Raw genomic sequence first — 26356 nt, forward strand, 5'->3', positions numbered from 1 at the left:
GGGGAAACCTTTCAACCACCGCCAATGTGTAGCACCCACACAGAGGTTGGGATGGCAGCCATTTATTTGCCAGTAGGCTCACCACACATTAGATATTAGATGGTGCAGTGGTGAGAGATAGTTAGGGGAAGATTAGGAGGCCGCAGTGGGCGAGGCTGTGATGAGCAATTTATCTTGGATGTTGAAATGAACCCTACTCTTGAAAGATGCCCAGGGATTTTTAATGACCACAGAGAGTTAGGAGCTTGATTTTATATCTGACCTGAAGGATGGTGCCATATTTCCAGTACAGTGTCCCCGTCACTGCACTGGAGCTTGAGGATCCACTATCTTACAGACAGACCTCAGTATGTGCGTCTCGGGAACTGCAGGTCTGACATTGTGGTCAGCAGCACAGGAGCGCCGCAGGGGACTGGACTTTCTCTGGTCCTATTCAGCCAACATATATCTGACTTCCAATACAACTCGGAGTCCTGCCACGTGCAAACGTTCACTGACGACATTGCTATGGTGGACTGCATCAGGAGTGGGCAGGAGGAGGAGTATAGGAACCTAATCAAAGACTTTGTTAAATGGTGTGACTCAAACCACTTATATCTTAACACCAGCAAGACTAAGGAACTGGTGGTGGATTTTAGGAGGCCCAGGCCCCTCATGGACCCCGTGATCGTCAGAGGTGACTGTGCAGAGGGTGCAGACCTATAAATACCTGGGAGTGCAGCTGGATGACAAATTGGACTGGACTGTCAATACTGATGATCTGTGCAAGAGAGGACAGAGCCGACTATACTTCCTTAGAAGGCTGGCATCCTTCAACATCTGTAATAAGATGCTGCAGATGTTCTAACAGACGGTTGTGGCGAGTGCCCTCTTCTACGTGGTGGTGTGCTGGGGAAGCTGCATAAAGAAGAGGGACGCCTCACGCCTGGACAAACTGGTGAGGAAGGCAGGCTCTATTGTAGGCACGGAGCTGGACAGTTTGACATCCGTGGCAGAGTGACGGGCGCTGAGCAGACTCCTGTCAATCATGGAGAATCCACTGCATCCACTGAACAGGATCATCTCCAGACAGAGGAGCAGCTTCACGACAGACTGCTGTCACCGTCCTGCTCCACTGACAGACTGAGGAGACCCCACAGTATGCGACTCTTCAGTTCCACCAGGCGGGGTAAACGTTAACATTATACAAAGTTATTGTCTGTTATACCTGCATTGTTATCACTCTTTAATTTACTATTGTTCTTTATCAGTATGCTGCTGCTGGAGTATGGGGATTTCCCCATGGGATTAATAAAGTATCTATCTATCTATCTATCTATCTATCTATCTATCTATCTATCTATCTATCTATCTATCTATCTATCTATCTATCTATCTATCTATCTATCTATCTATCTATCTATCTATCTATCTATCTATCTATCTATCTATCTATCTATCTATCTATCTATCTATCTGGTAAGTGACCCCTGCTGGCCTCACCAACACCTCTTCCAGCAGCTTTTGCTAGGTGGTCTTCCCATCCAGATACAATACAACACAATTTATTTTTGTTTAGTCCAAAATCACACAAGAAGTGCAGCAATGGGCTTTAACAGGCCTTCCCTTTGACAGCCCCCCAGCATTGACTCTCTAAGATGACAACGGAAAAACTCCCAAAAAAAACCTTTGTAGGGAAAAAAAACTTTGGGAAAAGCAATTCAAAGAGAGACCCCTTTCCATGTAGGTTGGGAATGCAGTGGGTGTCAAATAAAAGGGGTAATTTACAATACAGTACACAGAACAGAACACAAGTAATCCTCAATACAATATAATAGTACAATAGAAATAAGACAAGTAGATTTTACAAATCTGCAGTGGGCTGGCGCCCTGCCCGGGGTTTGTTTCCTGCCTTAAGCCCTGTGTTGGCTGGGATTGGCTCCGGCAGACCCCCGTGACTCTGTAATTAGGATATAGTGGGTTGGTTAATGGATGGATGGATATTATAAATAGATTTTAGAATAATGCTACAGGAACAGTCAAATTTGATCTGAGCTCAATCAGAGCCTCTTGAATTGATGTCAGGTGTCTGCTAACGACTATTTGAGATGAGACTTACAGTGATTGGTTGATTCTGAACACAGCCACATCATTGATTATTTGAGGGTCTACACACTACTGACACCACTTTTGTGTAGGTTTTTTTTTTCCCCCCTTTTCACTAAATTGTTTCTACTTTGTTTTCACCTTCTTTGTTTAGATTGCAATTTTGCAATAAAGGTGGAATAAGGTCTGGCAGGATTTCTCTTGGTTTCATTTTTTATTTCTCAAAATCTGCGATTTTTGGCAGGGGTGTGTAGACTTTTTACATCCACTGCACATCTGCCGCCTTGATCTCAAATTGGTTCCGTAACAACAACAACATTTATTTATATAGCACATTTTCATATAAAAAGTAGCTCAAAGTTCTTTACATAATGAAGAATAAAAAAATAAAAGACACAGTAAGAAAATAAAATAAGTCAACATTAATTAACATAGAATAAGAGTGAGGTCCAATGGCCAGGGTGGATAGAAAAAGCAAAAAAAAATAAAAACTCCAGATGGCTGGAGAAAAAAATAAAATCTGTAGGGATTCCAGACCATGAGACTGCCCAGTCCCCTCTGGGCATTCTACCTAACATTAATGAAACAGTCGTAAACCGTAAACATGGCAGTGACTTCATTTTACTTCCATTGCCTGCCCAGTCGCCAGATTTCATTCCAGCAGGGATGAGGTGGACATTCACAACTGCAACATATGTTGAAACCCTGTGATGCTATTAAGTCATCATAGACCAGAATCAATAAGAAGTGCTTCAAACATCTAGTGCATTCAACAAATTTAGACTGATTTGCAGGCAAAATAAAGTACTAGCTGCTACTGGTTAGTATTGGAAAAGTACTGAAACTCTCAAATTTTAAAAGAATATGGTACCAGCATTTCAGGTGTTTTGGTACTGGAAGTAAACATCAGCTTTCCTCTCAATCCAAACCCCTTCCCTCGACACTTACTACTACGCAGTTGTGGAAAGGGAGCCTTCATTAAATGAAAGTACTTGCTTCAGTGTGATCAGGACCTCGTTTGGCCTGTCCCACCATTATTTCTTTGACGCTATTGTCTCTTCATGGGGAATCTTCCAATCCCTAATTGCTTTGATATGATTGTAACTTCATGAGGGATAATCCCATTCCCCCAGTTGCTTCGACATGATCAGGACTTTATGGCATCAAGAGGAAAGAGGTGCATAGTGTGGCCTGGTGACATGGTTCCCCAAGGTACTTAGCACTTGTGTCACACATAATGGAGGCTGGGGATTTTGGAGTTATCCGTTGTTTGCTTTGGGACAGTTCTGGTATCTGTGCTGAGGTCCAAAAAGGATGGTATCAATACCAAAGTCAAAATCTTAGTATGGATCTATTAAAGTAGCCTCCGAGTGTGTGTGTGTATGTGTATGTGTATGTTTGCTGGTAGTGGCGTAAGCCTCTCTTTGCAGAAGCCATATTTTCTCCCAAGGGCACCAGTGAAGCACAACAGAGAGGATGAGTGAATAAATGCATTGCTTCCTGTTTGTGGCCTTTTCTTTAAAACACGCGTCATTTTGAATGGCGATGATGGCGCATTGGCTACTTCTTCGAGTCTTAACAGCCAAACTCTTTAAGGCAGATGGGTGGTTCAGTTTGTTTTTTCTTTAGAAAGTAATGAATGTCACCACATGTCCTACTGAGCGTTATGCACAAGAAAACAGTTTTGACACCTGCAAGCTGCTTAAGTGACATCACTCACAATTTAAACCACTGTGCAGCATTCGGTGTCTTTGAAGCATTCACTTTTTAAAAATTTAAGTAATTATTCTTTACATATTTTTTCCTCATGTAAATTGAGGTGATATTTGGACAAACTGAATTGACCCTGGTTTACAGTCATCTTTCAGGAGCTTAATGATCATGAAACTTTTGTTTTAGACATGCATTATATTTGTGATTCTTCCATCGTAATGGCCTTTTGCATCAGAAATCCAATGTGTTTGTGAAAATTAAATTATTTGTTGTCAAAATTTCATCACAGTTTGTCTTGCACTGCTTCTTAAATTGTTGAAAATATTTTATGCAACTGAAGATAATGAAGCATGGAATTGCTTTAACTCTTTGAGGGCTGAATATTTTTTCCAAAAAACGCGGTTTTCTGAAAAGCACACAAAGCGATGCTTTCACACATAAATCAACATAAAACGTCTGTTGGTATGTGTTGTGGCTGCCGATGGCGCATGTTCGGCATGTCTGGAGGCAGTGGGGACACCTAGGTGGTCAGCAGGAATGCACGGTGGGCTGGCTGAAGTGATCTGGAGATGGATATTGAAAACGAAAATGAGGGACCGACATCAGCTGATCGGTCGTCAGCTGATCGTGGTGCTGAACACGTTCGTGTAACTGATGCACCTACAGCAGAGTTCATGATAACAAAAGGTACAAACCATATTGCGTCAGACTGCGACCGCCACCCACTTGCTGTGCAAAGACACAGGTTAGGTTAGGTGCATTGGCACAGCAAGTGGGTGGCGGTCACAGTCTGGCGCAATATGGTTTGTACCTTTTATTATCATAAGTGGTGGTCCTCCCAGGTGAACTCTGCTGTGGGTGCATCAGTTACACAAACCTGTTCAGCACCACGATCAGCTGGCAACCGATCAGCTGATGCCGGTACCTCACTTTCATTTTCAATATTCATCTCCAGATCACTTGCATCAAAATCGGCGTCTGACAAGTCTGAGTCCTATTTAACGAAATTACGTAAAACGTCCATGGAGTATTTTGCTTTGCACATTCGCTTTGGTCTCTTGACAGATGTCGATGCCATTTTAGAGGTTGTTTGCTCTTCACTACTCATGCACGTGTAGGGAATCGAGCATAAATCAACAAAGCTGTTTAACTTTCCTTGTAGCAAAGAGGGTCAAACTAAAATGTAAGGGCTGATTATTGTCCTCTACTCCTGAATTTTGACAAAAGTCGACAGCCTTGAAAGAGTTAAAGCAACAATAAAAGTATGTTGCTCTTTAACATTTGGGACAGGCGACCACGGCCATTACCCAGCTGGATGAAAGGACCATGGGAGAAGGCACCCGCATGGCACTGCCTTCCCTGGGGCTCTAGAGGGGAGCCCTCCTGGCCGGCTGTGGCACCACGGATTCCCACAGGGCACATTAGGATCTGTAATTTGGTATAGCCATGTTGGGGGACAGGGACTGGGGAAGCCCTACTTCATGGGGTTTTCATCTCACCTGGAAGTCCTTTTGGACCACGTGTTCGGAAGACCCGGAAGTACTCCCAGGTGTAAGGTAAAAGAAACTTCCTGTCTCAGATGGACAAGCCAGAATCGAGATGAAGAAAGACAAAGCTTATGTGGAGGAGTGGAGGAGGCAGAAAGAGACGAGAGAGTTGGAGACTTCTTTATTATTATGTGCTGCTTTGTGACTGTCTGTGGTGGGAAACGTTTAAAAAAAAAATAAAAAAAGGTATTTTATACTTTAGCTAGTTTAGCATTAGGGTGCTGTAGCTGAGGGTAGGCAGCCTGATCAGTGCGTCACACAGAAAGTTTGGAAGGGACAAACGCAGGTAGGTAACGCTGTGGTGCTCACAGACTCATAGTGCCTGTGAATTTGTGCTCTTTGAGATAGCTTGCTTTCCTTTAAATGATCACTGACTGTGACCGCACAATATGGAATTGTCTTGAGACCTTGGCTAGGTTGCCCGTTTTACAGGGCTCCCTGAAGCCGCTCATTTCCATGATGGATCCCCAGGCTAGTGCAGCTTATCAGTAACAATACAATATTTTTCATTCACCATCCGTTCTCCTATTGTTATGGTGTTCATATTTTGCAAAGCTTACACAGTGAGATTCAAGCGCTGAATAAGGAAAAATGACAGCATGGTGGTGCTTGTTTGGTGTTGCAGGCCATGCTTGAAGTTGGCCAGTACCAGCAACTCTCAGTGCTTCATGGGGATCCCCCCACTCCCTTCAATAAATTTTCTGGTTGTGATAGACTGGGTAAGAGGGACCCTGCTCCGTTACCAGGCCTGGAATCAAAATAAGGGATGGTCAGAAAGGGAGCTGCATTCTTCCCCCTCTGTGCCAGGAGGGTAAACATGGAGGGAGGCTGTAGGTGCAGGTCCCCTAGAACTGTGTATGCAGAACGTGAAGCGGTCTGAATGCGTTCTGAATCCACTGTTTAACATATAAAATATCACTGAGATATTTTGTGAAATCGAAAGGTGGTTTTCTTGTGCATAGGGTTATGACGGGGGCATTAAGGCAGCAAGTGATGTCATGTCATAATGGCACTCTCAGAATGCACTTTGGTCACAGGTAGGTCACTATTTATACATGATTTTTAGAATTAACTTTTTTTAAATGAATTATATTTCTTTTTTTATCTTCATAGCTTCAATGCCACTGAATGCAAATTGTTTTAAAATCATGGACCATGAGACTATAATTCAGGAAGCCCTGGACTTGTTTTGCAACAGCCCGGAACAAACATATGAAGAATTTCTTAATTCATTTACTTATCTATCTATAGGTGAGTACATTTAAATAATAATTTAGGTAAGATTCTTCCTTTATCATACCTTTGTCACTGTATTATCGTAGTATTTTCCTCTACTTACCCTTTACCTGTTTTCTTTAAGTGGTAAGTGTATTCATCAAGTTTGTTATCGTGTTGGTCTACTGTAACACTTTAAGATTAACACACACATACATAGCAATACGTATACACACAGACCCTAACCACAACAGTGCCCCATGAATGACACACACACAGCTGGTTAACTTCTAGCACTTTAAACCACACAAGTGCTTTAGGAATAACACAGCCTGTCACTCTCTCAGCACTTCATGAGACTTTACTTATTATTGGCACAAACAACATACGATGTTTTAATGATATCTCAGACCTAAATATTACTTTTGGTCTACAAGAATACATTTAAACATTCAGAGGCTCAGCAGTCTTGACAACAGGCCATTTGTCATCCAAGAATGCCTTACTTTACGTACTGTTCCCTACTATTGGGTGGAGCTCTCACCCTCAGCCTTAATAAACCTTGCAGCACAGAGCATATGGCAAATCTCAAACTGCACCAGGTGCTCAAAGAAATCTACCTTATTCAATCACTCTATAGACATTAAGACAAAGCATAGAAAGTTAAAAGCAGCATGGTATTTATTGCAGGAACTAGCAAAATACCCGCTCTTCGCAGCGGAGAAATAGTGTGTTAAAGAAGTAATGAAAAAGAAAAGGAAACATTTTGAAAATAACATAACATGATTGTCAATGTAATTGTTTTGTCACTGTTGTGAGTGATGAGTGTTGCTGTCATATATATACATATATATATATATATATATATATATATATATATACAGACACACACACATACAGTGTATATATATACATATCCATACATATATACATATACACATATATATATATATATACACACACACATATACATACACACACATATATACACACAAATACATAAATATATACATACACACATATATATATAAACATATATATACATACATATCTACATATATACATATATACATATATACACACACACACATATAAACATATATATATACACATATATACAGTCTTTGGGGTGTGAGCAACTGTTGCTGGGGGTGCCAGAATCCATTAAGGAAGAAAAATGAAAAACATTATTTGTACAAAATCTTAATTTATTTATCCATTCCTAAATAATTAAATGGGCAGGCTATTTCGTATCAGTGCAATTCGCTGCTTGTTAAAACGGATGATTTCTGCGGGAATGGAGTGAATAAACTGTGCAGGTCGTGCAGTATCGTACTTTGCCTTCAGTGTGCCATTACACTGCAGCTCAATCACCTCCATCTGAATCTGCACAGGCGCAGTTTTCACATCGACGGCAAATGGGTTGTGAAACAACTGAAAATTCTTTTTTTGTTCTTCAAAGTCACCAAAGCACTGTGCGAACTCAGTGCGCAGTGCGCTTAGTTAATCAGCAAAGTGCGTATTTGGGAACACCGTTGTGCCGACTGGTGCATTTGTGTCTCCCATAAAAGTAGCTTCACTTGAAATCACTTTGTGATTTTACACGGGTTAAAACGTCTGCTGAAGTGTCAGATTCTTTTTTAACTCTTCTGCTTTCTGTATCTTGTGCATTGCATTCAGGTCTTTCAGTTTATCTTGATGTTTTGTCTCATAGTGCCGTCTTAGATTAAATTCTGTAATTACAGCCACATTAGCTCCACAAATGAGACACACGGGTTTACCGGCAATGTCAGTAAACATATACTCAGCCTCCCATCGGTTTTTAAAGGCTCTATGTTCAGAATCACCTTTTCTCTTCGGCATCGTGTGGGCTAGCTTCGCAATAACTTGCAGCATCATAAGCTAGACTTGATTAACGCGGTAAGTGTTCGGCAAGGCAGCTGAAGCACTGCATTATGGGATCTGTAGTTTATTGTGTTACCAGCGCTTCATATCCCCGGGCCATTAATAACAATAATACAGTATATAAAATGATCTCGCGGGCTGGATATAATTACACGCCGGGCCGGATGTGGCCCGTGAGCCTTGAGTTTGACACATATGGACTAAATAGAACTTGAAAAGAAATATTTTTTCGAATGTGATCGTGCAATTCAGATCAAGTTGACATGCACTACAGTAAATCGAGCTCGCGTGCTATTGTGGTTTTGTCTGTGTGCCTCAATAAGTTACCCTCCCCTCGCTCTTACTTTTTTACCGTTCATCTAATGAATACACTGAGTATGGCTTTACCAAAACAATCATTGATCGCGAATAAAGTATCCATTATTAATAAAGCTTCAATTGGTGATCTGTCTTTCTGCGTTAACCGCATATTTTTTCATACGTCTCAAACCAAGGGGATGCAAGGCTAAAATGAATCGAGAAGCGTGCGTACATACTTAGTGCATCCCCTCTCGGGAATCGAACCTCGGCGCTAGAGGCGAAGCCTTTACTCTTGCGCCAGGGCGTGTGGTTTGTCTATTTGAGCGTAGCAGTGTAATTCGGTTTTTGTTCAGCACTCTTTGGAACTGTTGGTTTTTGTCTGCGCTCGCGCCAGTTCACGTGAGCCGCTGAATATGGTTTTATATGTCACTCGCTCGCTTCTAATTGTTTCGCTGTCTGCTTAATTATATAATGCATGTTTTCTTCAGCGCTTTTTGTAGCTCTTCCTGGTTTTCTACGTAATGCGTGATTATGTGAGAGGCGTGATGATGTCACACGAAACTCTACCCCCCATGGCTTTCGAGCTCAACTCCATTACAGTAAATGGAGAAAAATAGCTTCTAGTTATGACCATTATGCATAGAATTTCGAAATGAAACCTGCCCAACTTTTGTAAGGAAGCTGTAAGGAATGAGCCTGCCAAATTTCAGCCTTCTATCTATACGGGAAGTTGGAGAATTAGTGATGAGTCAGTCAGTCAGTCAGTGAGTCAGTCAGTGAAGGCTTTACCTTTTATTAGTATAGATAATAATACCACCACTGGAACAAAGAATAATAGAAAATAGGATTGATAGACTATATAACTCTGGATATATATATAGTCTTTTGAAAATGCTTATGATAAAGTTACAGATGACAAGGATGAATGTCGCAGGCGGCTTGTGATCTAGCACCCGTAGTTGCTCATGATGCTTTTCTGACAACTAGTGATGTCTTCGTCCCTTCTTTTTCCTCCCTCCTTCCTTACTTCCTTACTCACTCACTCCTCAGACGAGGTATATTTATTCTACTAGGGGATTTTGCAAGATGTGATTGTTAGATATTCTGATTGGCTGGCTGTCACTATGAAGAATTAATTCACTGTCCGTTTTCAATAAAACTTTACGTTCTCTGAGGTATCGCTATGTCTTCCTTTCCCAGGCTGTAAGATAATTAGATGTTCATCCTTTCTCAGGTTATAAAGTAATTGAGCCACCAGCATATTTTCAATTCTTTGTTGTAACAGCTGTTTTAAAGGTGAGGTATAACTGGGAAGAAGACATGCTTTGATTTGTCCTGAATGTAGTTCATCTGTTGTCTTGTCCTGAAACAAAATATAATGGAAATATAAACCAAAATATATCAGATGTCTCTACACACCTCAGAATTCATTGTGCCACTGCTGTCAGCAGTTCCATCATCATTGAAGAGAAGTGTGCCAGGACCGGACCAGTGGCAGCCGTGCTTGCCCAAGCCGTAAAACCCCCAACACCGCCATGGTTAACAGATGAGGTGGTACATTATTTTTAATGTGAACTCTTATGTAGTGTTAAACTAACACGGCCCATGCCTGAAGAAACACCAGTCCTATGGTGAAATATGGTGGTGGCAACATCTCCTCACTTTGCTCTTGCAATCAATCTGACACAGGTCCGTCTTTGTTTCCTTTGTCCACAAGACCTTTTTCCAGAATTCCTTAGGCTCTTTTAAGTCATTTTTTGCAAACTTTAACCTGGCCATCCTGTATTTGTGGCCAACTAATGGTTTGCATCTTGCAGTGTGGCCTCTGTATTTCTGTTGATGAAGTCTTCTGAGGATCTTCGTCTCTGACACTGCCACATCTACCTCCTGAAGACTGTTTCTGAGATGTCACACAGGCGTTTGGGATTTTTTCTTTACCATTATTCTTCTATGCTTAGCAGTGGAGGTCTTCTTTGGCCTACCTGACCCTTTGCGATTATTGAGCCCACCAGTACAGTGATCCCCCGCTATATCGATTTCACCCCCCGCTACATTGCGGATTAATTAATACTATTTTTATTACTAGGGAGCTCTGCCCCCTGCTCACTTCGCTCGCCCACCCATGGGTTTCGTTTACCGGATAAACAATTTAAAGAGATTGTTCTTTTCATGGGAATTGTTACATTTCTATTATTTTCATTTTTACTTTAAAACTTTTGTAAAAACGATATTTGTCCTTTACTTCCTGCCCCAGGCGTGGTAAAATCTTTTTCACTTATTATGCTGCTCGCGTTGTAAAGGAGGATCTGAACACATGCCAAAGAGATGCGATTTGTTCAGATGGTGTCTTGCTGCTGCTGCTGGTCAGCTGTGTGTTGTGCTTGCCGCTCTTTGTGTCAATCACTTAAAAGCCTGTACAGCAGCTGTATTTTTGCCACTTCACGTCTCTGCCAATCGCTTTGTGAAGGGGAGCTGAACACACGCCAAGCAGAAGTGGACGGATCAGCTACTGGCTTTATGCTTCTTCTGCCAAGATGCCTGTTCTGCTTGTCGCTCTGCGCGTTCTGAAGGAGGAGGAGGAGGAGGAGTAGTGGGGGTGGGGGTGTGAGGGCTGAACGCACGCTAAGGAGAGGTGCTCGGATCATCTGCTGGCTTTCTTCAGCTGCTGCTTGTAAGCTCCGTGTTCTGCTTGCCATGGTTTTAAAAGCTGGGAGAACCTGAAGTTTGTGTACCAAAAGCATTTCAACAACTGCTAGGCTAGATGTCCATGAACTTGTTTTAAATTGTTTGTAAGTAGGGCGTGACGTGCAAAAATCACCGTCTACCGTGTTTTGCTACCTAAGGTTGTATGGGGCAGCCACCCGTATATTGTTTTCCTGGCCTGCAAAAGTTGAATTTTAGTAGCATGATATGCATAGAACAGAGTCCAAAACAAAACTGATTGTTAGAGACAAAGATGGCGGCTTTAAAGGCCCGAAAAGGAAGCGACGTCATCAAAAGGGCCGGAATTGGAAGTGATGTCTTCTGGACCGAATGTGATGTCAGCAAAGGGGTTGGCACCGGAAGTGATGTCTTCTGAGGTGCCGGAACCTTGCAGGATTTCCTGGGAAAGGTCTGTAGGGAACTGAGAAAGAGAGCACACTCTGCCGCCCCCTGGTCGAATGTTTTGTTACAGTTACTCAGACCCTTTAGCTGCCTCCCACTTGCACGTGTGTGACAATGGGGAATGTAACAGTCATTTTCTAATTCGCTTAGTCTTGAACAGTGTCTCGGGTGTGTGTGCTGGAGTCTATCTCAGTTTGCATTGAGTGCAAGACAGGAACAAACCCTTCACAGGATGCCAGTCCAATGCAGGCCGAACACACACACACACACACACACACACACACACACACACACCCTAAGTCACACACATGGGCCCATTTAGTATTTCCAATCCCCCTAACCTGCATGTCTATGGACTATAGGAGGAAATGTATGCAGACCCTGGGAGATTATGCAACCTCCATGCAGGGAAGACCGGGATAAGAACCTCTTCCCCCATTGCGAGGCAGCTCCATTACCACTGCGCCACCATGATGCCCAGAAAGTAATATATTAAAATAGACACTTTTTTTGGGTAGAGTATTCATTTAACTCAATTTTAGAGGTTGGTGCCCAGTTCTGCAGCTTTGGACATAAGCTTGGACAACAATTCATCACCAGGAGACAATCATCGGCAGTTACACGGGATCAGTTTAGAGTCACCAGCCATCCTAATGCCCGCATTTTTGGCATGTGGTGGATAAAATGGAGCAGCTGATAAATATGCATACAGACATGGATAGAATGTGCAAACAGAGCAGGATTAGATCTCCATTATTTAGATGTGTGAAGCAGCAACACAAACTGCTATGTTACGGTGTACCTTTATGATTAAAACACAGTTATTTAAAATAATACTACTCTGTTACCATGCCAGCAATAATATACTTGGCAGCTTTCAAAAATCTTTGAAAAAAGTCTCTTACTATTTCTATTGCTAAGCAATGTAAATCATACAGATATAGCAAAATAACCCTTTTACTGTACTGTTTATTATTTCAAGGATATAATCTTATAAAGAAAAATATACCCATTCTATAAAAATTGAATTTTGTAACCTTTCATCTGTCATATGAGTAAGCTAAAGTATTGATAAAAAATGTAATAAAATGACACAAATCAAATTGTCAAGACTATCATTCTCATTTAATGAGATTTTTCTTGCAGAGGGATAATGTTGTGAATTGACCGTGTTGAGTATATTGAGCTTACGATGGAAGTAAATGGTGCTAAACTGATTGTTCTATGGAAGATTTATAAAGTGAAAAAAATTGCAGCTCAGCATCTGTTCTTAATAGGTATTTTAACATAAATGACCCCAGTGCCTTAGATGTCACATGCGTTGTGATGCATTGGAAATGCATGGAGATTCTAGATTTGTAATCACATTATGAAATGGAGAACTTACTGTACAGAACATTACTTTCACAAGTCATTAGGACTCGGCATCACTGGGCTGGAGAATGAGCTTCGAGCAGAATATAATGCTTGTTGAACTGATATCCAAAATTATCATTAATGTGATAAAGTTCTATCTATCTATCTATCTATCTATCTATCTATCTATCTATCTATCTATCTGTCTATCTGTCTATCTGTCTGTCTGTCTGTCTGTCTGTCTGTCTGTCTGTCTGTCTGTTATATAGTGCCTTTCACATCTATCTATCTGCAGGTAATTTAATTGGGTCCTTCTAGCCAATGGATGAATAAATGGCTAATAACACATCTGTCATAGATCTAATGTAAAATAAGTCAACCTCAGACACACAGAAAAGTTTGGGGCAGCCTCCCATATATTATACCTGGCTACTATGGTGTTTAAATAATCACAGATGTGCACAGTTTGAGTTCTCAGAGTGAACTGACTACTCAGGACTAAATACCATCTTTATAGAGCAACTTCCGAATGTGATGTCATCTAGGGTGGCAAACCGGAAGTGACATCTTTCTAGGAGCAGGAGCCGGAAGTGATGTCTTTGAATAAGAATTGGGTAGGTTTTCCCATATTTGGTCTGGAAAGAAAGCAGAGGAAAGTTCACTGCACCCTGCCACCTAGTGTGGAATTACCTTCTTTCAGTCCATTCAGCTCCTTCCTATTCGCATGTGTGTGACTCTCTCTCTCTCTCTCTCTATCTATCTATCTATCTATCTTATTGTGTCTTTCCTATCTGTCTAGCTGTCTGCCTTTCTATCTGTCTGCCTTTCTATCTGTCTATAAGAGAAGGGATATGAGAGGCAGGCCTTCCATTGTGTAAGATATAAACTGTTTTAATAAAGAACCTTATATTCAATGTTTTTTTTAAACTGTTGTGGTCGCAAAGGTTACACGCAGTTTGGGTGAACTTACAGTATTAAATCAAGTTCATCTAACACCAGGCAGCATGGTGGTGCAGTGGTAGGGCTACTTCTAGGCGTTTAGAAGACCAGGGTCCGCATTTCTGTGTCTGCTTGAGTTTTCTCCAGGTGCTCCGGTTTCCTCCCACTATCCAAAGACATGCTGCTTAGGTGAAGTGGCGACACTAAATTAGCACATGTGTGCGCATATATGGTCACCTTTTGATGAACTGACACCCTTTCCGGTATTTGTTCCTGCCTTGTGTTCCTGCCTTGTGTCCTATGCTATCCCACCCCCCAAGTCCCTCGAACATAGTATAGATTAAGCGAGTCAGAAAATGACAAGACAAGTAAAACCATGTCCTCACCGTGAACCTGCCAACACGGGTTTTGGTGATGTGATAGAATCATTTTCTTCATTCATTCAACTCCATGACAAAGTACATGTGTACTGAAGTGACTTCAGCTGCAGGTGGAAGCTCCACACAGCTGTTGTTACGGTTCTGCCTTTGTCCAGAAACGGTTTCATAAGCTTTTTTATCTTAGTCTCAGAAAGTGTTTCTTCCACGGGGCGACTGGGATCTTTTCCTGAATAGGATCAAACATAGTTCGGTAGGGTGCAACAGGAGCTTCTACCTGCAGCTGAAGTCACTTCAGTACACATGAACTTTGTCAGCATGCCCATGTCGATCAAACAGAGGAAGCTCTGCAGTCTGCGTGTGACTTTACACGGTAGGAAGATAAGTAAATAAATCTAGGTAAATAACATTCGATGTGGCTTTTATATAAGTAACATATAAATGTTTTTTAATATAAAGACCATCACAAACAGGACTTTGCACGATACCTTGGCGAGTTCTGTAAGCCCTGCTTTTTCTTTGAAGGACAGGTGTGGGGCAGACTGATTGGCAGGATGACGGCGGACCTCGTCTTGCATCCAAATGGTGCCATCTTTCGCCTTTACGCCTGGTGCAGCTGCCTTGTTCATATTTGTGAGTGGATGTTTCTTGCGGGGAGGGCTTGTGTTCTCTTTCTCCGACGTAGAACCCTCATCCTCATCTGAGTTCACCTCTGTTATAACACATTTTTATTTGAAAACAGCAGTGTCAGATCAGGGGTGAAACATGACTGAGAGAATAAAACTAAATAAAAAAAAAAAAACACTAACCTTTACAAGTACACTAAATTTACACCGGCTGTTACAGATTCCAATCAAATGTATGTTTTTATTCTATAATAGTAAGAATAAGAGCAGCTCACTACTCAAAATGGAGTGTGGAACGAGACACAGACAGACGGACAATGGTTTTGCACCCAACACACTCATTTATTTACAAAATATTTACAATTGTTTTAGTGCACAACCCAGTGCCTCCAGCACCGATCCCCCCAAAGTCCAGGCCTCACAGTCTTCCGTGCCTTCCTTCTGGCCGTCTCCACTCCTCTCTACAGCTCCGTCCTCTTCCACTCAACTCTCTCTCTCGAATGAAGGGAGGCGGCCCCTTATATACCAGCCCGGATGGGCTTCAGCTGCTTCCCAGCAGTCCTCCGCGGACACACCCCCGTGTGGTGGAAGTGCCGGCTGTGTACCCGGAAGCCCTCCGGGTGTCCCCAGTCTTCTTCCCCCCAGCACTTCCTGGTGTGGCGGAAGTGCTGATGTCCAGGGTTCTTCAGGCACGGGGGCGCCCCCTGTCGGTGGCCATGGGCCCTTACGTCCCTACAGGGTTGGGCTTCCAAGCCGTCTACCCGTGGCCCCCAACACAACCAGGGTGGTCGCCCCCTCGTGGTCTTGAATAAAAGCACACTTGTTTTGTTATATTTGTATATTTTGTTAAAGTGTTTATTTGATATTGGGACTTCAGGCTTCACACATTATACACTTCATATGTACATTTTGTCAATTATAACTAAAACATGAAAAATGTTTCTCTTTTAACAATGTGTTTACATAGATTGTTGCAGACACAGAACACACATGAAATGCATGTATTCCAAATAATGACGTCTTATTTACCCTGTACAACTCTAGGTAAGTAATACGCAGGTAAATAGACCTGAACTGAGAGAACTTTCTGCCCTTTCTACATTGGTGGGTGATGGGATAGCAGGCTGCTTGCTGCTTGTGCTGATCGACACATTTACAAAACAAAAGACGCTGATGGAGAGGTGCAAAGGGATTTAATGTGGGCTGGGAATTCGAATTGTTTTGTTGGCTTCATGGATTCTAGTGCTAAATAAATGCATACATAGATGCACCAAAACTGTGGTTGAAGTGACACCACAGTGACTAAAATGGAACAAAATTAGAAACAAAGAAAACATTGGACATGTGCTATACAGGCATATTGCTGTTGGCGTAAAGGAGCCCCCATCGCATTTCTTGACACACTTCTGATAAAGGATTTGTTGGCTAAAAGTCCTCTGTGTTAGTGTGTCAGAGGGAGAAGGATTGTCTGTGGCTGCCATGATCTTGAACTGGATTAAATGGGTTTGAGAATTTAATGGTATTTTATGCTAGAACTAGAAAAATACCCACGCTTCGCAGCTGAGAAGTAGTGTGTTAATGAAGTTATGAAAAAGAAAAGGAAACATTTTAAAGATAATGTAACCTCATCGTCAATGTAATTGTCATATGCTTATTTTAGTATTAAGAGTGAATTTGATGATTGTAAAAGGTTTAATTTATGATTGTAAATGTCGTGTATGAGAAATGCACATTTTTAGGACGTAAGGATCTCTTTGTAAACAAAGTTTGCAGTTCTGCCCTTGGCCTGTAAAATGACCAAGCTGTCTGCTAAGCTCACTCTTGAGCATGTAACGTACAGTCGGCCAGGTGAGAACCCATCTTTTGTCAGTCAATGGTGACCTTTTTTAGAGTCTGGCCCTGTGACTTATTTATTGTCATAGTGAAGCAGACCCTTACTGGAAATTGAAGGCGTTTGAATTGGAATGGGAGGTCAGAGGGTATGAGAGGGTATCCCCCTGAGCCAGCGCCAGTGAAGACAGTCGCCTTAATGAGATTCTTGTGCAGAGATTTGGACTGAAGCCTGGCGCCGTTTACAATGTTTTGGTGGTTTTAAGTTTCATAGTGACATAATTGGTGCGCAACCTTCAAAAGTAGAGTATGCGGAGTTCTGCCCGGAGGATTAAGAGTGTGAAGAAACTAAACGAAAAGGCAGGATTCACCAGCAGGAAGACGTGAAGCAAGGCCAACAATAACAGGCTTGAAACGGTGAAATAAAGAAGAAGGGAGCAGTGAGCACGACGAACAGCCGAGGAAAGTAAGGAAGAGAGTGAGGAGGCACATGAGCACGGGATGTCGTTAATGTATATAGGCAGGGAGCCAACCACGTGGTAGGTGTGTGGAAAAAGGAAGGGAGACCGGGGGCAGCCCTTGTGCGTCTCTGCTGTGAAATAAATCCTCGGTTAGCGGAAATAAGGAACGAAACCGCCAAAAGGAGAGGTCAGTTCCAAAAGTTCCTTACAGCATAATGGTGAAAATCACCAAAAGAAGACATTATTTTCAAAAGTTCGTTATGGGGCACAGCACAAAATGAAACATACTTACTGTTTGTAAGTACAGTGTAAAGGATAAGCATGGGGAATTTGGGCTTCCTACATATATTGGAAGTCACAGAAATAGTCAGGAGAGGTTTCCCCTATTTATATATACAGTTTAGGGGGTACACCCATTTCCCCTCCTTGAGTGTTGCAATAGGACATGAAACATGCCTAACTTTTGTAAGTACACTGCAAGGAATGAGCACAAGAAATTTCAGCTTCCAACCTAAATGGAAAGTGGGAGAATTAGTGACGAGTCAGTGAGAGCTTTGCCTTTTATATGTATAGACTAGCAGATTACTCAGTGGCTTCGCTCACTGAGTCGAAGGGAAAAATTTGTGGCTGTCAAGAGGCAATGGCATTAATACCGTCTGAACAACACATCCCACGTGATTCAAATTTAACCCTCTATGCTTGGCAGTACTCTTACTATAACTTTTGGATGTAGGCAGTAATCTTTTTTAGTGTTATAATTGAATCCCTCCATATACAGACCCTGACGCCTGTGTGATGTGGTAGCCTGTGAATACTGCATCCGTGGAATTCGATTCTATTCAGCACGTTGTTCGGGTGTTTGTGAGGCCCTCACTTGTTATTGTCGTATACAGTAATCCCTCCTCGATCGCGGGGGTTGCGTTCCAGAACCCCCCGCGATAGACGAAAATCCGCAAAGTAGAAACCATATGTTTGTGTAGTTATTTTTATATATTTTAAGCCCTTATAAACTCTCCCACACTGTTAACATTATTAGAGCCCTCTAGACATGAAATAACACCCTTTAGTCAAAAGTTTAAACTGTCCTCCATGACAAGACAGAGATGACAGTTCTTTCTCACAATTAAAAGAATGCAAATAGATCTTCTCTTCAGGAGCAGAGAATTTCAGAGGGAGAGAGAGCTCAAGGCCAGTAAAGAAAAGCAAACAATCAAAAATCAATACTTGTGCTTTTAAGTTTGCCGCGGCATTTTTTAGAGGTGCGTTAGTATCTTCTAAGCAAACAGCCTCTGTGCAAACAGCCCCTCTGCTCACATCTCCTCCGTCAGGCGCAGAGAACGTCAGAGAGAGAGAATGAGATTAAAGCAACAATCAAAAAATCAATACGTGTGCTTTTGTGCTTTTAAATATGCCGAGCACCGCAATAAAGCGGCATTTTTTTAGAGGAGCGTCCGTATCTTTTAAGCAAACAGCCCCTCCGTCAGGCGCAGAGAATGTCAGAGAGGGTGAGATAGAGGCAGAGACAAGCAAACAATCAAGCTCCGCGCGGGATGCATATCTTATAGCATTGAGGAGTTTTAGTTAATATGTAATACATGCTCTGATTGGGTAGCTTCTAAGCCATCCGCCAATAGCGTCCCTTGTATGAAATCAACTGGGCAAACAAACTGAGGAAGCGTGTAGCATAAATTAAAAGACCCATTGTCCGCAGAAATCCGCGAACCAGCGAAGAATCCGTGATATATATTTAGATGTGCTTACATTTAAAATCCGCGATAGAGTGAAACCGCGAAAGTCGAAGCGCGATATAGCGAGGGATTACTGTACGTTGATCTGCGAGCCTGCAAGCCTTCTCTCTCGATCTGCTTCTGTCTCACTTTCTCTGTGTAACCTGACTGTTGTGGTCATACGTAATTTCTGTTTCAAACGTGAGTGCATTATAATATGTTCTGTGGTCATACGTAATTTCCGTTTCAAACGCAAAAAGAATTTTATATACAGTAATCCCTCGCTATATCGCGCTTCGACTTTCGCGGCTTCACTCTATCGCTGGATTTTAAATGTAAGCACATCTAAATATATATCATGGATTTTTCAGCTGGTTACGCTTTCATGGACAATGAGTCTTTTAATTTAGGTTACATGCTTCCTCAGTTTGATTGCCCAGTTGATTTCATACAAGGGACGCTATTGGCGGATGGCTTAGAAGTTACCCAATCAGAGCACATATTACATATTAACTAAAACTCCTTAATGATATAAGATATGCTTCCCGTGCGGTGCTTGTTTGCTTCTCTCTATCTTTCTCACTCTCTCTGCCTGACGGAGGGGGTGTGAGCAGAGGGGCTGTTTGCACAGAGGACACGGAGGCTCCTCTACAAAATGCCGCTTTATCGCGGTGCTTCTGTATACTTAAAAGCACAAATTGATTTTTTGATTGTTTGCTTTTCTTAGCGAGCGCTCTCTCTGACGTTCTCTGCTCCGGCGCTCTTTTGAAGATAAGATATGTTTGCATTCTTTTAATTGTGAGAAAGAACTGTCATCTCTGTCTTGTCATGGAGCACAGTTTAAACGTTTGGCTAAAGGGTGTTATTTCATGTCTAGAGGGCTCTAATAATGTTAACAGTGTGGGAGAGTTTATAAGGGCTTAAAATATATAAAAATAACTACACAAACATATGGTTTCTACTTCGCGGATTTTCACCTATCGCGGGGGGGTCTGGAACGCAACCCCCGCGATCGAGGAGGGATTACTGTATAAAGATATCAGATTACTTCATAGTTCTTTTAAAAATTTTTCACTTTTAGAATAATAGTACAAACAATAATTTGAAATGTTTTCTATGTTCTACTGTGAGTAAAATACAGGTTTATGAGATTTACAGATCATTTCATTCTGTTTTTATTTATATTTTACACAGCGTCCCAACTTTTTTCGGAATCAGGGTTGTAGTATTGTCATTTCTTAAAAATTTCATGCAGCAAAGCCATTGCATATTTGTTATTATTTACATTTAAAGCTGATTTCTGTCTTGTGCCCAGTGTTACCAGGATTAGAATTGCATGTCTGGAAAATGAATTGTTTTTAGTTGAGTCAATCTTTATGTAACGTAGTGCCTATTTTATTATTATTTATTTTTTTAGGAAAGGATCTAAAGGACAGAGGAGCCATAGAAATAATGTCTGATGACAAAATGAAAGGCAGAGCTGAAGGATCTCTTGTTACAATTAGCTCAGCACATGAGGTGTCAGAGAGCCAACCCGACTGTGATGAGGTATTTATCTAATCAGTATACCAATTTGTTATCCATCCATCCATCCATTTTCTAACCTGCTGAATCCGAATACAGGGTCACGGGGGTCTGCTAGAGCCAATCCCAGCCAACACAGGGCACAAGGCAGGAACCAATCCTGGGCAGGGTGCCAACCCACCGCATGACACACACAAACACACCCACACACCAAGCACACACTAGGGCCAATTTAGAATCGCCAATCCACCTAACCTGCATGTCTTTGGATCGTGGGAGGAAACCGGAGTGCCTGGAGGAAACCCCAATTAGTTATCTTGATTTTTAATTTAATCTAATCAAAACAAGAATAAACCTTTTAGGTAAAAAGTATTCAGAATTTTTGCTACTCTGAAGATCCAACTTAGGCCTAGTAGGTTACCATCTACTAGGAAAACGAGGCTGGACCTGGCCAGACTCCAAGATCAGACTGTTTCTAACAAGTTTGAATGAAGTTTGTGTGAGGAACTTACAGATTTGGGTGCAACAAGACCCTGAAGGTTGCTCAGTGTTGTGTTGGTGTTCCCAGTGTTCCCAGAAGGAGGAGTTTCATCTCGCAGGGCACTCTGGATGTCATCGAGAGGAGATGCAGTGCAAGGCTCGATGGCAACCCCGGTCTGATCCGGGAACTGAGAAGGACATCTGTGAGGGCTTTGAGGGCAGATAAGGAGGTGTTTTTTAGAGAAATTTGTGAGCAAGTGACACACCATCTATGGTCCAGTGACCCATGTCCAGCTTACAGAGGAATCTAAGTGTTACGCACATCCAAATTTGTTTCTCAGAGAGTCGCGGTCAGAGTGGCTGATGGAACGGTCCTTACAGATGACAATGAAGTTGTAACCCGCTGGTGCTGGCTACTTTGAGCAGTTGTACAAAGCTGATTCTCTTGCTAGGACGTTGGACATCCTTAGCTCCACAGTTCTTGAGGCTGATGCTCCAATTAGCTGTGAACCACCCAGTCTCACTGAGATTGCACAGGTGGTGAACCAGCTAAGGGTAGGGAAGGCTACAAGGATCTGTGGTATCCTGGGTCAACATCTACACGCTGGTATTAAGGCTGTCCTACTAGCATTGCAAGTAATCTTTGCTTCTATTTGGGAGACTGGTGTCATCCCAACTTACTGGAAAACTGGATTTGTTTTCCCTGTTGGAAAGGGAAGGGAGATCAACTGGATTTTGGCAACTACAGGAGGATAACACTGCTCTCTCTGTCATCGGGGTCATCCTCAATAGGATCTGCGATCACTTGCTCACCTACCAGCAACTTGAGCAGTCTGGTTTTACACCTAACAGGTCTAGCATTGACCGCATTCTGGCACTGAGGATTCTCATGGAATGCAAACAAGAATATCTGCATAGTTTCTTTGTAGCTTTAGTCGATTTTCGTAAAGTGTTTGATGACTCGGTTGATCGAGCTGCCGCGTAGGACATCTTGAGACTTTGTGGGATCCCCTCAAATTTGCTGGATATCATGGCCGGCCTTTACACTGGTACTGTGAGTGATGTACGGAGTGGAGGCGGAACCTCTGCATTTTTCCCAGTTGATTATGGGGTTCATCAGGGGTGTGTTCTGCCCCTACTATGTTCAATGCTTGTATGGACTGGGTATTGAGCAAGGTCGTGGGGTCCAGTGGCTGTGGGGCATCTGTTGGTGAAGAAAGATTCACTAATCTTGACTTTGCTGACGATGCTGTGATCTTTGTGGAGTCAATGGAGGCTCTGATCGGGGCGCTCGACAGACTGAGTGAGGAGTCTGAGTGTCTGGGCTTGTGAGGCTCCTGATAAAAACCAAGAGCCAGGCCTTTAATGACCTCTTTGGCACGGCCATCAGTAGTGCGTCTGTTTGCAGAGAGAGTGTCTGTCGACCTTGTCAAAGAGGTTTACTTACCTCGGCAGTGACATTCATGTCTCTGGTGACTCTTCCTATAAATTCAGTAGACGGATTGGGAAAGCATGGGTGATCATGAGGTCTCTGGAAAGGGGTGTGTGGTACTCCCGATATCTATGCAAAAGGATGAAGGTCCAAGTCTTTAGAGTCCTGGTGCTTCCTGTCTTGCTATATGGTTGTGAGTCATGGATGCTATGCAGTGACCTGAGATGAAGGCTGGACTCCAATCGTACTGTGTCTCTTTGGAGAATCTTTCCGTAACTCTGGTTTGACTTTGTGTTGTTCATGGAGTCCCAAATGAGGCGCATCACCTTCATTGTGAGGGAGTGTCAGTTATGGCACTACGGCCATGTGGCGCGATTCCCCGAGGGTGATCCACATTGTTGAGGACCCGAGTGGCTGGAGCAGGCCAAGGGGAAGCCCACGTAAACACCTGGCTGCGGCAGATAGATGGTCATTTCCAGAGGGTGGGACTAGACCGCATGTCTGCATGGAGGGATGTCAATCAGGATCCTGAGCTGTTTTGGCGTGTGGTGGGTTGTTTTGTACATTTCATTTTAAATGGATAAATTTGCCATTTTTGCCCTTCAGTATACACAATAACCCATAATGACAAAGTAAAAACTTTCAGAAAGGTTTGAATGTTTAATTTTTTAAATTGAATTTTCTCATTCCTAGAAGTATTTAGACCCTTTGTGTCCTGATTACATTTTGAATAACCATTTTCATGATTTGAATAATCGTACTTACAGTGAGTGTAATTTAGAGTACTTAGCTGAATTTGACCTTGCTTTGAACAAATTAATGAAGAGTTTGTCATATCAATGTCTGAGTTTCCTGGCTGATGTTAAGAGTGGTGTTCCACAGGGGTCAGTGCTGGGGCCACTGCTATTTTTAATATATATAAATGATTTAGATTTGAACATAAGTAACAAGCTGATTAAGTTTGCAGATGATACCAAGATAGGTGGATTAGCAGATAATTTGGAATCTGTTATATCATCACAGAAGGACTTGGATAGCAAACAGGCTTGGGTAGATTTGTGGCAGATGAAATTTAATGTCAGCAAATGTAAACAATTACACATAGGAAGTAAAATTGTTAGGTTTGAGTACACAGTGGGAGGTCGGAAAATAGAGAGTACACCTTATGAGAAGGACTTTGGAGTCATAGTGGACTCGAAGCTATCGACTTCCCGACAGTGTTCAGAAGCCATTAAGAAGGCTAACAGAATGTCAGGTTATATAGCGCCTTGCTGTGTGGAGTACAGTCACAGGAGGTTCTGCTCAGGCTTTATAACACACTGGTGAGGCCTCATCTTGAGTCCTGGGTCCACTGTTGGTGTTCAGGCTACAAAAAGGACATAGCAGCACAAGAAAAGGTCCAGAGAAGAGTGACTAGGCTGATTCAGGGCTACAGGGGTTGAAATTTAATGTCAATAAATGTCAAGTATTACGCATAGGAAGTAAAAATGTTAGGTCTGAACACACAATGAGGGGTTCCGAAACTTGAAAGTCCACCTTATTAGAAGGATTTAGGAGTCATTGTGAACTCTAAGCTGTCAACCTCCAGTGTGCAAAAACCATTAAGAAGGCTAACAGAATGTCAGGTTATATAGCGCCTTGATGTGTGCAGTACAAGTCAAAGGAGGTTCTGCTCAAGCTTTATAACACACTGGTGAGGCCTCCTCTGGAGTACTGGGTGCAGTTTTGATCTCCAGGGGCCTCATGTATAATGCCGTGCGTAGAACTCGCACTATAACATGGCGTAAGCACAAAAGCCAAAATGTGCTTACGCACAGAAAAATCCAGATGCAGGAATCTGTGCGTACTCCAACTTCCACGTTCTTCCGCTACATAAATCCGATCAGTGTGAAAACTAACACTCATGCACGTGCATTTTGTAACGCCCCAAATCCTCCCAGAATTACGCCTATTTGAATATGCAAATCAATATAAATCGCCCTTAAGCGCAGCCTTCTGTGAAAAGACAATGGGAAAAGCATGGGGAAAATATAAGAATTTCAGCGAATACCAAGTGGAGGCAAAGAAAAAACATACTATTTGTTCAAATAAACCGTGATATAATCAACAAAATGAAGTTGATCGAGTGACAGAGCGTGTTGGAGAAACTTGAAAGCTCACATTCACAAAATCGCACAGTGCCTGAAATAAAAAAGAAGTCACATATCAAAGTTGCCGTGAAAAGAAGAGTTGTAAGCCCACTGTCTGAGTGTCATATGAAAGTTTATTAGGGTACAGAGAAAAAAGGCACACGGTGGGGAAAAAGCACGAAATGCCAACTTCAATCTCGAATTTTCCACTTTAATCACGTAGTTTATTTTGTCATTTAGTAGAACATTATAAACTTCATCTTAAAATCGTTTAATTAACCAGTTTCTCAAAATTACATCGTAATTAAAGTAGCACGTTAAATGCTTTGTTTTGTATTTGATCTTCTACTGTATGTGATCTATGTGTGTGAATCACTACTTGCTTCTTAAACCGGCTCTCTTCCTCCAACTGGACACAGAGTCCATTACATTTGTGATATTACAGCTCTCTGAATAACTAAAATACTGAGATGTATACGTGATGTCATTTTCATGATGATAGGAGCTAAAGCACGTTATTAAACATGTGTTTCATGAGCCTCGTGCTCATGACAAGCATTTATCTTTTGTCGAAATTTGTCGCATGCTTTTAGCTGTGTTGTTATTTTCTCTTTCTGTTTTATATTCAATATATATTGGTGTGGGCGCCCCAAGAGTCCTTGCTTTTCTTTCCCCAAGTAACCGATCGCCACACAATCAGCTCTGTAATAGAAGTTAAGCCATCTGTAAGCTTAGCCGATTCTTCAAAACGCTTAAAGAACATTGAAATATCTTCGTAGTACATGTTTAATTATTCTATCCTTCACGACACTCCCAGTGAAGAATATAGATTATTTAAATGAAGTTAAAGTTTTATGTGTATAATTTAACAAACATATTTTGCTGCATTTCACCTTAAAAATGATATCGTCATCATATGTAAATACGCTTTATAAAGTGGCCCAGGTTGTGAGATATTATAACTGTAGTGCAAGTTTACAGTGAGGTGATTGTACTTATAAGTACAAACCGTTCTACAAGGAGCAATTGATTCAGTGCATTTAAAGTTCTTGGGATTAAACTGTTTCTGAACTGCGAGGTCTGTACAGGAAAGGCTTTAAAACATTTTGCAGTGGCTGAGACAGCGTGTCCTTAAAGCTGTATACCGATAATTCTCTTTCCGATCAGCTGCTGCTGTGATTCACACTCAGATACAGTGATATAAATACTCCGAGTCGTGCAGTGAGAGTAATATGGAAAAAGATGATCTGCTGTGGCAACTCCTAACGGGAGGAGTTGAAAGAAGAAGAAGAAGAAGTGAGAGTAACAACGCTAAAGCAGTTATGGTATTTGGAATACTATGGCTGTTCCCTGGACCATTATATTGTTACGAGTTAATTACAATCAGATGCATTACACTAATAAACAATATGCGGTTAGTTTCTGTGTATTTATAAAGCCGCGTCATGAAAATAATGAGTAATCACACAAGAACAGTACCATTGCTTTGACGCTGGGTGCCGCCAGTTTGCAAAACCGAGCGGAGAACTTGCGCACGACAAGGCATGAGGTACCGTGGAAAAGTGCGTGGCTTTACGCCAAGTGTAGGCTTTATACATCGCGATT

At 42.0% G+C, this 26356-nt stretch overlaps 1 protein-coding gene across 2 annotated transcripts in view; it reads left to right on the forward strand.

The window, feature by feature from the left end:
* The window catches only part of LOC120523103 (intraflagellar transport associated protein), a 112922-nt gene that overhangs the window by 12883 nt on the left and 73683 nt on the right, over positions 1 to 26356 (forward strand). For both annotated transcript variants that reach the window (XM_039744083.1, XM_039744091.1), the window contains exons 3-4: positions 6459 to 6596; positions 20604 to 20734. In XM_039744083.1, coding sequence (XP_039600017.1) covers positions 6464 to 6596; positions 20604 to 20734 — 264 coding nt within the window. In that variant the 5' untranslated portion in view covers positions 6459 to 6463. The remainder of the gene's footprint in view (positions 1 to 6458; positions 6597 to 20603; positions 20735 to 26356) is intronic.

This window comes from Polypterus senegalus, chromosome 1, assembly GCF_016835505.1.
Source record: "Polypterus senegalus isolate Bchr_013 chromosome 1, ASM1683550v1, whole genome shotgun sequence".
NCBI lineage: Eukaryota > Metazoa > Chordata > Cladistia > Polypteriformes > Polypteridae > Polypterus > Polypterus senegalus.